This window comes from Hippoglossus stenolepis, chromosome 20 (genome assembly GCF_022539355.2).
Source record: "Hippoglossus stenolepis isolate QCI-W04-F060 chromosome 20, HSTE1.2, whole genome shotgun sequence".
In the NCBI taxonomy this organism is placed as follows: domain Eukaryota; kingdom Metazoa; phylum Chordata; class Actinopteri; order Pleuronectiformes; family Pleuronectidae; genus Hippoglossus; species Hippoglossus stenolepis.
In genome coordinates, this window is record NC_061502.1 from 9,696,065 (window position 1) to 9,710,736 (window position 14,672).

Sequence of the window (14,672 nt, forward strand, 5' to 3'; positions counted from 1 at the left end):
TTGGCTGGCCGTGCGGGACGAGAGAAGCACCTCGAGTTTACTGCAGACGACTCGGCTGGATTTACCTGGACAGAAACATGTAAGCATTTATTGGCTACTTCGATAATGTTTGGGGGCAAGGAGAGGTTGGATTTAATCCAATGGTGAGGCAGAAAAGAACCTACCTGCTGCTCCTGTCTGCTGTGAGCTGTGTGACTTGTTCTGTGACCGGAGCTGAACTCATGTTGGATGTCCAGCATGTCCAGCAGCTCAATGAGTCCTTCATCCCTCACTCGGCCACAAGCTGGAAACTCCTGTCCCGCTAACCCACCCCTCTGAATCCTCTGAGCTCCAGAGGAAGCACTGGACACCCTGTAGTCCATTTTGGGCTCCACATGTTGGGGCGCAGGCTTCCTTCCTCCATCTCTTTCTGCCCCACTGTTCGTCCTGGGTCTAATCTTTGGGCTCCCCGCCACCTGTGATCTCCTGTGGGACGGCTGAGGACTGGGATGAGATCCTTTAGAAGCGCCGTAGCCTCCCCTCTGATCTTTATGGTTATGTCTTCCAGAATCTGACACTAACCCCCGTTCTTGGCTCGGCTCTAAATCTGCTGTCAGCACATCAGAATCCGCTTGGCATTTGTGGGCAGGCATACGCGCGGGCGCCCTGCCGGCGACTGCAGCGGCTCCCAGAGCTCTGCGCTGACAGACGGGGGTGGGGCACTTTGGCTCCAGTCCCTGTTGGGTCACCACCCCTGTTTCGGTGAGAGTTTTGCCCTCGTTTTCCTGCAGCATGGCTCCAAACTTCCTGAGAACAGAGGGGCTGCCGCACTTTCTGTCTCCCAGGACGCCCGGACCGAAGCACTTCCTATCCAGAGCGGGGGATTCGACAGCCGTTAGTGGGAGCTGGGAGCGCGATTGTGCAGCAGGAGCATCCCTTTGTCCCAGAGGAGGCTTGGCGCCTGTGTTTTCCTTGTTTGGCGAACTCTCTCTGCGAGGGGAGCCCTTCATGTGAGACACTTGGTTCTTTCTGTTTTCAGTCGCCTCAAAACTGTCCCGAAACTGCTCTTGACCAAACCTATAGGAACATAAACATTAAAAGAAAAACAAAATCATAAACACGCAAAATAAGATTGACGGGTCATTTTAAAATTGAAATGTTTGTGAATTTGATGAAACCTCGTACCTGTCATTTTCAAATCTTCTCCTGAACTCGTTCTTGTATGCAGGGGTGTCCTGACTCACCTTGATCGTGTCACTGAAGTGCTAAGACAGATGGGGAAAAATCTGTTTTAGTCCATATCAACCATGTCAACCACTGCGTACTGTTGGTTTAAATTAGAGTGTTATTCAGGATGACTGGGGGGGTTTCTCTTTCTGCACCTCACCAAACCTGAACAGTGACTGACCCTCATCGCTCGATATAACCTTACTGACCTACTGTACTTAAATGTTGCCAGGGCATATGGCATCTTATGTGGACCCGGAAACAGTTTAACATCTTGTGTCGTTTCTCAGCTGCTGTCAGGAGTTAGGAATGTTCAAGAGTTGGGTGAAAGTATGTGGAACTTACTCGTATCTGGTAACCTGTCTGTGTAAGCAGACTTAAAGGAACCAGCTTACTGTAATCAATATGTTCCTGACTCATATCATTTAGTCCTATCTGGTTTCTTCAGATGTGCAAATGCCAAGAGAATGAGGGATAAGCCAGGGAAATGATCAGAAATGCTTTTCCTTCACTCACCACGTGGCGAGCTCCATTGGTCTTCCGGCTTATTTGTTTCCCCTGTCCCAAATAATCCTGCAGCAAGTCCCCGATCTCTGAGACGCCGTTGCCGTGGCAGTAATCGTAGCCTTCCTGATGACTCACGGGGTAGCTGTACCCGTTGGGGTTGTAGTTGCAGCCGTTGCTATATTGATGCGGCACAGGCAGTGCTCCAGGGTGATTCTGGCTGTGATGGCCCGGCACAAAAAGACCATTGCTGTTGCGCGCCAGGCCACACTCCATTTCGCTGCCATTCTTCTGGTTGTCAGTGGCGATGTCGTTTGCTCCTCTGCGGGCCTGAACGTCATTGTACAACTGGAAAATGAAAACGGAACAAAACATTAGCAACCTCTTGATGATTTTCTGTTAATTGGGTATATACTTTAAAATCAGCTGTACTTTTTCACACCTATTGTACATTACTAGGTGCAAACATAATTTTCAACAACAACTACTGTATTTAAAGAGCAAAACCTAACCTTTATTTATGATCAGCGCATGTTATTCTACTTTGCACAAGCATCTGTTTGCCATTACAGACTTCGATACTTCCTTTAGTATCCACTTTCAGACCGTGTGTGTGTGTGTGTGTGTGTGTGTGTGTGTGTGTGTGTGTGTGTGTGTGTGTGTGTGTGTGTGTGTGTGTGTGTGCCTGTGCCTGTGTGTGTGTGTGCAGCGTTCAGCATGTCTGTCAGCACAACACAGTTTAATTAGCTTGTTAACATTTGTCTGTATCATTGCTGTAACAAGGCCACTAGGTTGAGTGAGTCTATGATCTGTTGGCAGCTTGTTATGGAGCACAAGCGCGCACTCACACACACACACACACAACATGCACATACACACATATTACACAAATTAACACACACTCTAAGCACTATAGGCACTACGGAATCACTTGGGTGACAAAACCATTAGCATGTCGTCACACCCCAGTGTCCGTGTGAAACAAAACAGTGTTATCTTTGAGAATCACTGTCAAACCAAACTCTTAAATTAATCTAAGTGATTTTATGCTTTGTATCTTTGTTGGTTAAGACCTGAATAATTTCATTTTACAGTTTAAGACAAAGAACATAATTTATAATAAACACAGGGTCTTACTGAATTTGACCTCTATCTATGTAGTACTGTAAAGTAGAGATCAGTTAAAGGAAGTTGGATTGATGGGGAGGGAATCTTAAAACACTAACTTCTCCTTCAGTGTCCCACACTCCACTAATCAATAGTAAGTGAACATTGCATAGCTCCAGCTACTGTTTAATGTGTCATCATTCCAACACAATGTGCGTTGTCAGACATGTTAGAGCAAGTGGCAGCTTGAGATCACGCTTTCATCCGTACCTCTTCGATTTTCTTCTGGATGTCCTGCAGCTGGTCTTCCCACTCCTGCATCTCCGAGTCGAAGTTGTCCGTCAGCTCTGGCCTCTCTTGTCCCCAGCCCCGGCCTCTGTGCTCCAGCCCACGCTCCAGATCAATGGCTGCCATGACGAGGGCGGCTAAATGTCCAGAGGCGTTATTTTAAATGGAAATTTCCCCTTTCCACTTTTCTGTCAGAGGTCACAGCGGGGGTTAGCAGTGAGGGGGCAGAAGGATCGATGACCTCGAAACACTGTAAAGACCAATACATGGAAGAGAGATAAAAAAAAAGGTTTGTTGATGGTTGGCATACTTTTCAAAGAGTACCACAGACATTTCAGTCCTTTTCTGTGTATTTCTGCAAACCCCTGAAACACAAATCTAGTTTTGAAATCTCAATTTGACCTCTTTTCTTCAGTCTAGTGACAATATCTTTCTTTATCTAACTGGATTTGAGTTTTTCACTTGTCTCCACTTCTTAAATAACTTATGTTGGACACTTGCTCTCTCAAAGGTCACATATTTACGGGCCTCTCCTTTCGCATTCTTGTCTAACATTCACAGGCATGTAAGCCTACCTCTACAGCACGTGTGGACAAGATTGTTGCATGACAGCACTTCCAACTGTTTAAACTCTTGGTCACTTTGACCTTCAGCCTGCCTCTGTACACCTCGCGACACGGGAAGAACAAAAATGTCGAGCATGGGGTGGCTACTTTTTTGGAACCTGACCCAGTGGCGCACACATCTCTTGGGAATGCATGATGGCATCGCGCTGGAGCTGCATGTCATTGTGCCTCTAAAATCTCACACCCAGTTGTCTTGGCTTTGTTTTTGAGTACAATCAGACTGAGGACTGATAGATTACAATACAATATGCAGATGATGTGCTGGTATATGTCTGTGATATTAAAATTTTACATGTAGAGACATCTTTCTTTTGAACAGCAGCTCAAATAGTAGAATTGTCCAAGGTGTGGCTTTGTTTCTTTGTAGGTGTCAATGGCCTCTATTTGGAAATTACAAGAATCTGAAATCTGTTAAAAATAAAGGGTCCAATATCTATATGTTAGATATCTACATAATATATATGTTTTTTTCAAAAGATGAATGTTCTTTCTTTCTTTATTCTACATTTAGGTTTTGTATAAATACGTTGCTCATTTACTTATCCTTCAAACCTAAAAAATGTGGCGTACTAAATAATCACTATATGGCACTATATGGCCCCCTACGTGGGGTAACTATTTGCCTAACCTCCTATCAAGTCAACTTAAGACTGCCAGGCTTTGTTGTTATTGCTGTTGCCATCTTTGAATATTACAAGTGTCCAAGTGGAAAGTGTCTGAATGTACCACTCACTTCCCTCCCACCTGTGAGAGTGGAGATATTAATAATCTAGTAACTACGCATAGTATTCTGGCTGCATTGCCTGTACATGTGGGACAGGGACAGAAACAGTGGACGAGTGACAGAAGCACAGAAACAAACAAAATATAAAACGTTACAATAAATGTTGCAAATTAATTAAAGAAAATGACCATAGACATACAGACTACAGTTGATTTTGGTAGCTTCAGGTTCCTTTTTTAATATTAACCTAATTTAAGGCATCCCAAACTATCAGAAATTCATTTTCCATCTGTCAATATCTTTTCAGTAATAAACAGCTATCCTTACCTTGCTCTACGCAGAGGTTTTCTCTGCCCTCCTGTATAAATCCTCAGCCTGCTCTACTTCCTGCGCTCTGTGAGCTCTGGCCTCTCCAACAGATCCACTCCTCTGGCCTGCAGATCGTTAAGTCCCCTCTCTCCGGTGCTCAACCCCCTCCAGCTTTTTCCTCAGCAGTGTTACGTAGAATTTAAAGGGCCCCCTTCCCCTCGTCACTCCTCAGTTGTTGAGGTTAAGTCAGGAGCCTTGGGCTTGAGGGTAAACAACTTCTGTTCCAGCCGGGGTACCCAGCCTTTATACTGCTCCCCACTGTTTACGTGGAGTCGAGATCAAATATCATAATGTCAAATTTATTCCAGCATTTGAAGTCCCGATGGGACAACTGTCGTCACCAGCATCCTGGCTATAATTACCGGGGCTCACGGAGAGAGGGAAAGTGTTTACATAGCTATTTCAGCTGCTGCCAGCTCTCAGCCAATGGGCTTCTCTGTTGCTACTCTGCTTTAGGATGCTTGGGCAGATTTTGCCTTGTGACCAGGCTCTGCTGTAAATCATTTTTTCAAACCATGCCAAATGGGTGCGTGTGACACACTGTGTTAAAATTTGTCACAGTCAATAATATCTTTATCGAACATAGTCATGAGAAAAGAGTCCAGTTGGACGCCGGGCATGTTTGTGTCATTTTTCGTTTTCAGTTTTGTTTTCATTTGGTGCAAACCTCAGCTTTTAATAAATAAATAAAAAGATTTAGTGATATATATTGTGTAATCATACTTATGTTATATAATCAACTCAGGCATTGCATATATTGAAAATGTGCAAAAGAGCTAAATGAGTGACATCTCATACAATGCTCTGGAGTAACCTGTACCCGTGACTGTGTTTTTGACTCATCCTGCTGCTGTGACGTCAGGAGGCAGTTGCTACTGTTCATCTGCCACGCCATCAATTACTATCAGGGGTCCGGTAGGACATTTTTGGGCCCCCCTAGACAAGATCTGACATTTGGCACCTGACATGATCATCAGAATTCCTTCCAGTTTGAACCCCCATGGATCATCGCTGTTATCTCTCCACCTGTTGTGTTTCCTAATACATGGCAAATCCTTCAGGAGCTAAAGAGGAGAGAGGGATAAAAACAAACTTTATCCTTACTTCACCTTCAGGCAGGAGGAGCAGGATGGCACCACGAGTGGGGTTCTGAAAAACAAAGAGGACGAGACTGCTGTCAGCGCGTGTTACACAAGAACATATATTTAGTGGTGGTTAAACCAGGACATAAAGCAGCATGGAAAGCTGATTCAGACCCCCCCCCTCCCCTCCACTTGTGTGACCTTAAAGCTCAATGTAAACCTTGTTGATTTCCAAGTCAGACAGCTTCATATTTGTTTACATTGCAGCCTTCTTGCCCATATCAGATTATTTCATTACATGAAAGCAATTTAAATGTCCACCAGCTTTCATTGCCTTCAACCGATCAGCAACAGAGGCTGGTTTGCATCTACTTTCCTGCCGGCTTTAAGAATTATCTTAGGCTAGAGATATACTTGCTTTTAACTATGTGTACGCATCGCGGTTCCCTTGAGTATCCTGCATTCATATGATGCTTTGGTTTTGCATGTTCTCAGAAATTCAAACTATGCGTCCACAACCTGCAATTCACATACGAACAGTAGGGGCAGTGTAGAGGTAGTATCTAAGAAGTAACCATAGGCTAACTTCCCTCAGTGTTGCCATGTTTTTTATTTACAGAATACAAATTCACACTTGATATGTGGTTTGAGTTCTCTGGTGTGCCCTCTAGTGGAAATACCACAGTAAGTTGCACAGTAAACACTTAGTACATAGCAAATTACGCATCTGGTTGCTAGCAAGTATATCTCGCTAAAGGGAAGATAGACACCACTCGTGTATGCTAAATAAGAAGCTAGCCTGCAGTGAGATAAAGAGTAGTAGGTGGAAAGAGCTAGCTCAGCTCTATCAAACGTAAACAAAATATATGCCTAGTAGAACCTCAAAACAAATGAACATGTTTAATCTCGTTTATCTTGTTTGGGTTTTGGGAAACTAAAAATATAAAAAACCAAGGCTAGCTGTTTCCCCCTGTTACCAGTTTATATGCTTAACTAACCTAATCTATGGCTGGTTTTAACTTATATAATCAAAACTATAATTAATTCAAACATTTTATATTTGTTTATTTCATTTTTTTATATATACTGAAACAAATCCACACTGTAACTCACCTTCTCCAGGGACTAAAGCAGACAGTGGTGTGTTATGGGTAATGCCGTCTCCAGTGTTGAACCTTGCCACAGTGTCTTGAATGTGAACGCAGCTGCGGAAAGTGCTGAGCTTTTTTTTCTGTGCTTTTGGTTACCTTGGCAACAAATGATGTGGGGAGGAGAGGAAATCAACAGCGCAAATAAAAAACAAACAAACAAGGAATGAGGGAGATGTACATCACAGAACGAAGAAAAGAGTAAAAAGAAAGACTAGTTTGAAGATGGTGGCGTAAGAGAGGGACGAGAATAACACGAGAATGAGGATGAGCAGAATGATGGGCTGGAACATCTGGGTGACAAACCATAAAGGGTGAGGAAAAAACAGGTTGGATTAGATGAGAAAAAGGAGGAAAGGGAGTCAGCCTTAAATTGTATGAGACATAAGCCATCGTGAAACTCATATTCATCTTAAGTCTTTCTCTCACCGACAGTGGCTCCTCTGTGTCTCTGTCCTCCAGCCTCGGCACTTCCAGTCTGTCTATAAAGGCCTGCAGCTCTTTTCTGAAGGCCTTCATCTGAGCGTTAATGCGATAAAGCAACTCGTGTTCCCTGATCCTGCCCCCATCTTCCTCTCCACCCTCCTCCCCTGCTCTCCCCAGCATCATGTCGCCATTAGAAACAAAAACCCTCGCCTCTGAGATGATGGTGGCCGTGTCTGCAATGAGCCGGTCGATGGTGCGAGCGAGCCTTTCTGCTTCCAAGCGGATGTCAGTCATCTGCTGCCTGTCTCGCAGGCTGCACCGGCCGCTAGGTAGAAAGCGGGCCAACGGAGAGGAAGCAGCGCCCTCGGGCCCGGTGGGCGTGTAGAGGCCCCGCGTGGGGGTCAGGCAACGGCTGCTGCCGTTAGTGTTTCTGACCTCGTCTGAGTCACTTTCCCCGCCCACTGGGCCCTCGCGTTTGCGGTGTGGTGGGAGGAGTCGGGAAGAGGAGGAGTCTTCGTCGCTCTCACGGCGACCGCTTGTCGCACCGCCGGCATCGCTGTCTGCGTCGCTGTCACGTGGGCTGGGCCGCAGGGAGAGATGGGAGGCCAGGTCATAGCGCTGCATGTTGGAGAGGAGCACACGGTTCTCGTACTGCAGCTGCATTACCTGAAGAAAGATAAACAGATGCACAGAAATAACGTTTTGTAATCAGCAGGGACGATTTCATAATGAGGCAGGCTAGCAACATGACTATGCTTGACAAGAGGTCTCTCAGTCGGTCGGCTTTTATACATTATTAACTCATAAACAAAGGGAAATCAATCAAGATGAAATCTGTGTCAATGTAATGAATGTAGAAGGAGAAAATGGATATGTTTTTTATAGGATCATTAACATTCTTGTCTACTAATACAATCACTATAATCATACCTTTCCACTGAGGTCATTAATCTGTAGCCTCGCTGCCTTCAGCTCCTCCTGCAGGGCTTCTGCCTTTGCTGCATCAATCCCCGACCCCCCCGAGAATCCTCCTCCGTGCCTGCCGCCTCCTTCATGGGTTCCCGCTTTGAACCGTAACTTGTTCAGCTCTGTGGTCACCCTCTTGTTCTGGTCCTCTGAATCAGCCAGGTTCCTCCTGAGCAGCTCTGCCTCGTCCTCCACCAGCTGCAGCTGCTGTCGAAGCTCCGTGAGATCATCCCCCAGGCCTCGCCCTGAGCCCATCGACCCGGACTCAGAGCTCCCGGCTCCTTCTGCCTCACCACGGAGGTCATCGAGCTCGGCCCTCAGGCCTCGGTTCTCAACCTGTGGGGAAGAGGGAGAGTGATTTAAAATACAACATCACCTTCATTCAAAACTCCCAAGTAGCATTGTCCACTCTTACCTCCAGCTCCACTATCTTCCTCCCAAGGATGTTGGCCTCCTCTTCTACCAGGCGGAGCCGTAGCTTCAGTTCTGACTCGCGGGTGGTGGGTGGCCCCCCAGCCTCTCCCTTGGGATGGGTGCTGTCCAGTTCTCCGTAGAAGGAGCGGTACTTCTGCAGCTCTTGCTCCAGTTGGTCCTTCTCTTTGTCAATCTTGGCAGTCTTCTTCCTCATGAGCACGGCCTCCTCTTTGATGAACGCTAGCTGGCACTTGAGGTCATCGTTGTCGTCCTGGAGCACAGAGAGCAAACATTGATATTTAAGTAGAAAAGGGCAAAACTTAATCCTAAAGTTCAGAGGGTTGCTCTCTGCAGTAAGACATAAAGACGTTAAGACTTAAGATTAAAGAGAAAAAGACGTTATCTATGTTTGAAGTTTCCTAACTTTTAAGTAACTGCTGGAGTCGTACAAACTCTGTGCTTTCATTTAAATATTCTTCCAAATGACTGGAGCATTTGCTTTGGCCTGTTGAAACCTGATGTGATAAACGTAATATCTGACTAAAGAACATTACATAAGGATGTGAGCCAAACCGGCAGGATCTATGCATTTTTTTGGGACTATATATGCATATTTATTGTACTGGATTAGCACAACAAAGCTTCACAAAGGTGGCTCGGAGATAAATAGGAAAGAATTTCCTCTGTTACTTTAGAATATGTGTAAGCAAGAGAAATAACAAAAGTGATTTCTTTATTAGTTATGACATCTCACCTCAGTAGGAGTCTGTGCTGCTTTCTTATCCGTCTTCAGGACGTCTTTGCTTCCTCTTCTCTTCTGAGACTAAAAAGACAAAAAGAAGACAAAGAACAAAAAAACTGGAAAATGAGTGTTTGAATCCTAAATTGTTTTTTTGGGGGATGTGTGATTGGTGACTGTCTACAGCTTTTTTAGACTAAAATAAGTCTATACCTGTATATATGTTTCATGCACAACTATTAGTACTTACAGCTCAGATTCAAATACACCATATATAACCAAAAAGATCACGGGTATCAAGAGACTTTTATTCCTCTGCTATTAAATCTTTATATATCTTAGGCCATGCCTTTGCTCAAAGGCCACGCTCAAATGTTATTTTCTATAAACAGTAGTTAACTGTATGTCTCTGGGTTTGCTATGACTTTACTGATAAGGTAGACAGCCGTAACAAACAGCCAGTGTCTCAGTGTCTCAAGGTCACTTATTCTCTTGTCGTGGGACGTAACTGAACTGTGCCATGTGAGGACATTTGGGTTTAGATTGGAGATTTTCCGATACCATTCTTCCCTTCCCAACACCTAGTCTGATACCTGGCCTTTGGGTATGAGCTGATTAAGTAAATAACAACGTTTACAACGTAGGTTAACAGCTTTATGATGTATGATTGCGGTCATGGTTGTATGGCCTGTTGCTAGTGTTAATCGCCGTTTTGCTTGTGGGACTTTCCAGTGCGAAATATTAAAGAATCGTTAATATTTCAGCTAGCTCTTGCTGATGCTACATTACCAGAAATCTGTTCTTCTTTGACGCTCTGAAAACAGTACTTGTCAGTGGCAGTACAGTGCCACTGCAGTTTTGGAGCAGCAAAGTAGAAGTGATCCCTGGGAAAAGAAAATTGTATTTGGTTTTTCTGGGTGAAACTAATATCGACTTGATGGTATCAGATCTGTACGTATAGATATGCTACTAAAATCTACTCAACCAGTTTCCATTAAAATTGTATGGAGAGTTGGGGCATGTCCCTGGAAAGATGTTATTGAACTTTGGTGCGGATGCATAATTTTTTTTTCCTGAGATATCGTGTTTTTCAACATTTTTGTTGATTTCTCGAAACATAATACATAGATCTTGAGGGGAAAAAACAGGCATGTCTATTGATATTTATGAGTTTGTGCAATTTGGTGCAGAACCAAATACAAATTGGGGGTTAGGGTTTTAAATGTGGTTTGATGAGGAGCGATATGCGCTCTACTGAGTGCCCCTCTAGCTAATAGATGTGATGTAGATGGATGTGGGTCAGTGTTTATTTACCTCTTTGTTTTTTTCAAGTTCATTCTGCAGAGCTTGTTTGGTCACCTCAACCTCTATGAGTTTTTGCCTCAGTTTTTCATTCTCCTCTTCCGTCTTGGTGCGTTTCTCCTCCACCTTCTCCAGCTCGTGGTGCAGCCTCACGGACACATCCTTCGCCACCTGCATGCATCAGAATGTGATTTAACTGAAAACGGCAGCGGGATCATATACATTACCTGCCTGAAACAGCAGGTTTTGTGATATTCATACTTTATCTTCATTTTTAAACAATTACAGGAATAATGCACAAATAAAATGCAAAGGACTTGAACTATAATTATTCTATCTTCTCTTAGCTGATGACAAAAAGTCATGCAGATCCCTTTGCAAACTGCATTGACACAGACACATGGAGCCGAGCAGCCTCCCCTCCCCTCCCCACCTTCAGGTCCTGCTCCAGACTCCTGAGCAGCTCCTCATCAATCTCTCCCGTCTGGGCGTAGCGCAGCCTCTTCCTCTCGGCCTTCCTCAGGCGATACTGCAGGATCCGGCAGTTCTTATTGGCTCTCTCGAGCTCACGCCTCATCTCCTGCAGCTGACAAGTGTCCTCTTCGTAGAACGTGTCCCTCATCTCGTCCATCTCGGTCCTCATCTCCTCGATCTCACACTGGGGGGACCAAGGCAAAGATTACTGTTTGTGTCCGAATTGCATTATGTGACATATTGAGATTTAGAGCAGCTGCGGATAATCCCTACTGTCCTTTTAGTTTAAAACCTGACTTTTAACTCCACAGATGGGGTAATGGATGTTTTGAACATGAGTCAAATATAGTCAACTTCCTAAAAAACCCACCATAATCTGAATTTCAAGTATTTCTGGATGTCGGCTGCAGGATTTTACCTTGCTTGGAAGTATTTCACATACATTTCGTGCAAATGCCAACATGCCTATTTCACATACATGCTATTTGCTCTGTCTGGCCCCTTCTGAACACATCATCGATCCTATCAGATCAATATCAGTACAAATAGTTATCTGTATGCAGCCAGTGCGTTTTCAGTTGAGACCATAGCTTAAAACTCCTGGTGAAGACAGAAAGCATGAAGGAACAAATCAACCTGTGTATTTGTATTTCAGTGAGCAATGACACCTCAAATCCAAACTACAGCCCCAGTATAAATAGTATTATGGGTCTTCAAATACAAACATTTCCAGCCAATCGAATGTGCTGTGGCCTACTATGACCTTTCACATTGAATTTCTACTACATTTCGAATGAGTCCAAGCTGATGACAGAGCACTGGGCCACGTAAAAGCTCATCAAACCTTGAGATCGTCGTTTTCCTCCAGCAGCCTCTCCATCTCGTCCAGGAAGGCCTGGTCGTCCTGCTGTGTCACGGACCCCGCCTCTGTGGCCTCCGCAGCCGGCTCCGGCTCTCCCTGAGCGGCCTCCTCCATCCCAGCGTTGTCCGCCTTGGCTTGCATCCTCGCACGGCTTCTCTTGAGTTTCTTGTGCAGATGGAAGTGGATCAGCTCAGCCTGTAAGCATCCTCCTCTCCACAAACCCGAACCGAGGCCTGACACGCCGCCTCTCCCCCGGTGGGTGATGCCCCTGTCTGCCGGTCTCACTTTCCCCGGGGAGGCAGACGACAGCAAGCGCCGGCCGGAGTCCCCTTTAACGCGGGGTGTGTGTAAAGCGGGGCGACGGGCCGGTGATGGAGGATATGCCGGATCTTCTTCGACAGCATCCGCCCTGTTTGGTCTCACTCCACCAGCTTCAGCACCATCGGGCTGAACAGCTGCCGAGCCGCGGCTCTCGGGCTCCCTCTTCCTCCCGTCAGCGGCCCTCGGGCTCTCCTTCACCCCGATGTCGCTGCTCCTTCCCGCGGTGAGAGGGGACCTGCACCTGCCTGGGTGTCTGGAGGCTCGCTTGGTGGCCCCTTCCTGGGCTGTAGCCGGTGAGGGAGCCCGATGCTGCTGCTGCTGCCTCCTCCTCCTCCTTCCTGCGTTATTGTCTGATGATGCTGATGATGGGGGATCTGCAGCGCCGCCTGCGGCAGACATCATCCTCTGCAGCTTCGAAATGAACCACACACATGCAGTTTCAAACAAGAGGAACAAAATCAATAATCTGTGCAGAGGACGCAGATTATTTCATTTGCACAACTTGGATTAATTCAAACTATTTTCTACCATTTCAATAGATTGTCTTTTTTGGAAGAAGATGCTTCAAGCATTGCAACCACTAGATGCCGCTGTTCCCCAAGACTTTCTCTCATCCTGACCCATGGCCTAACTTTAGGTTTGTTTTCCACAGAACCATTAATGATGGACTGACTCCCATTGGAACAATCAGATTGAATTACAATAACAAGTTATTATCATTCTAGCTATATAAAAAGAATGGCTGTTCACAGAGAGCTCCTCATAATGAGTTCTTACCGCAGCACTGTGCAGAGGAGGCTGACGCAGGGAGGGGGCACCACCAGGCACTGCAGGGGCAAGGGCCATATGACGTAGGGACATACGTCAAGCCAGGAAGTAACCTCCATAATAAAATACAGTGCTGCTAAAAACTGGTTTTAAAAGTTCGACAAAAACAGAATCAGTTCACACCTTATACCACTTTCCTGAACATTTCCACATTTATTCAAATGGACATTATTTATAGATATTTTAGGACTGACTATATCACATCCTCTGCAAATTAATCAATTCATTTTATATTCATAATCATTCACACACACTCCTTATAATTAAAGTTGTTACTTAATGTGCACATTGCACCCTTGAATGTACGTAGTTTTAGTTTTGTATTGTATTGTTTTTGACTTTTTTTATACTAAGCTCTTTCTACCTTGCTTTAATTTAAATTAACTATTGCACTGCTAAGCTGACCGGTTTCTTCTTGTCAAACACCTTTCATGGTACTGTTGACTCTGTGTTAACTTGCATATGACAAATAAAACTTGAAACTTCATTATAGATTTGATCTACAGTATATAGCACAAATACTGTATAATACACAATACAAAATGCTTCACGTAAAAGCAGCTTAAAACATTTATGATATAACAAGAAGAATACAATTAATTGAATGCAAACTTGTTAAGACAAGTTTAAACTAAATAAAACCAACCATCAGTTGAAACAATTCAGAAAAAGCTTTTTATTATGTATAATAAACAGCTTATCATGACTTTGATGTAAATTTTATTTTCATAGCTATTTGCTTTTATCGGCTCTCTCTGTTTTTTATTCTATTTTAACCGTCTTTGAGTACTGTTGAATTCACTATACAAATACAATGTATTATCATTAGTATTTACAGTTTGCTTTTGCAGACATCACATAACGTGGCCTGTCTCTGCCTCCCAGATGTAACGGTAGCTACAGTGAGCACCAGCAGAGGGTGGTCACTCCACACATGAACCACCCCAGCTCACGCTCTGCAGGCAATCTGTCCCACACAGACGGGGAGCCAGTAAAACGCTGACTGTTTCCACTCTGTTAGGCTAGAATGAGCTCCTTAGTCATATAATTGCTAATGAGATGAGTGAGTGACGGGTCAGGTTTGCGAGGATTTAACCCCTGCACACTGACCCTTCACCTTCCAACAGACTGGCCCGCTCAGAGGACTGGACAGGTCTGTCAGATAAAAGACCTAAATATAAGTTTGTGCCACTTTATTAAAGACAGGGACAGAATGGCAAGTGTAGGAACCAAGAATTTATTTTACGCTAAGATATTGTTTCCTTAAATTGTTGCAAAGGATTATG

General features: G+C 44.6%; 1 protein-coding gene across 3 annotated transcripts; it reads right to left on the reverse strand.

Annotated features, from left to right (window-relative positions):
* Positions 1–3,245: 3,245 nt before the first annotated feature.
* On the reverse strand, positions 3,246–12,960 carry LOC118099482 (protein SOGA3). Of its 3 annotated transcripts, none has more exons than XR_007032281.1 (10): positions 12,220–12,960; positions 11,335–11,559; positions 10,914–11,072; positions 9,615–9,683; positions 8,862–9,131; positions 8,411–8,782; positions 7,484–8,146; positions 7,020–7,153; positions 5,934–5,973; positions 3,246–3,355 (listed from the first exon to the last, which is right to left on the reverse strand). XR_007032281.1 is itself a non-coding variant. In XM_035144130.2 (8 exons), exons 1-8 carry the CDS (start codon positions 12,958–12,960, stop codon positions 7,237–7,239), a joined length of 2,610 nt encoding a protein of 869 aa, XP_035000021.2. In that variant the 3' UTR covers positions 7,026–7,236. The 3 variants fall into 3 exon arrangements, 1 of the variants encoding a protein (XP_035000021.2); XR_007032280.1 differs by having other exon boundaries at positions 3,249–3,355; positions 5,929–5,973; XM_035144130.2 differs by lacking the exons at positions 3,246–3,355; positions 5,934–5,973 and having other exon boundaries at positions 7,026–7,347.
* Positions 12,961–14,672: the final 1,712 nt, after the last annotated feature.

What these genes read in the sequence shown, in the direction of transcription:
- LOC118099482 (XM_035144130.2), bottom strand. Translation starts at nt 12,960, where the DNA reads ATGATGTCTGCCGCAGGCGGCGCTGCAGATCCCCCATCATCAGCATCA. An exon ending in TTAATGACCTCAGTGGAAAG is followed by an intron (nt 8,147 to 8,410) that starts GTATGATTATAG and finishes ATCTTTCTTCAG; the next exon opens with GTAATGCAGCTGCAGTACGA. An exon ending in ACACAGAGGAGCCACTGTCG is followed by an intron (nt 7,348 to 7,483) that starts GTGAGAGAAAGA and finishes TTTGTCACCCAG; the next exon opens with ATGTTCCAGCCCATCATTCT.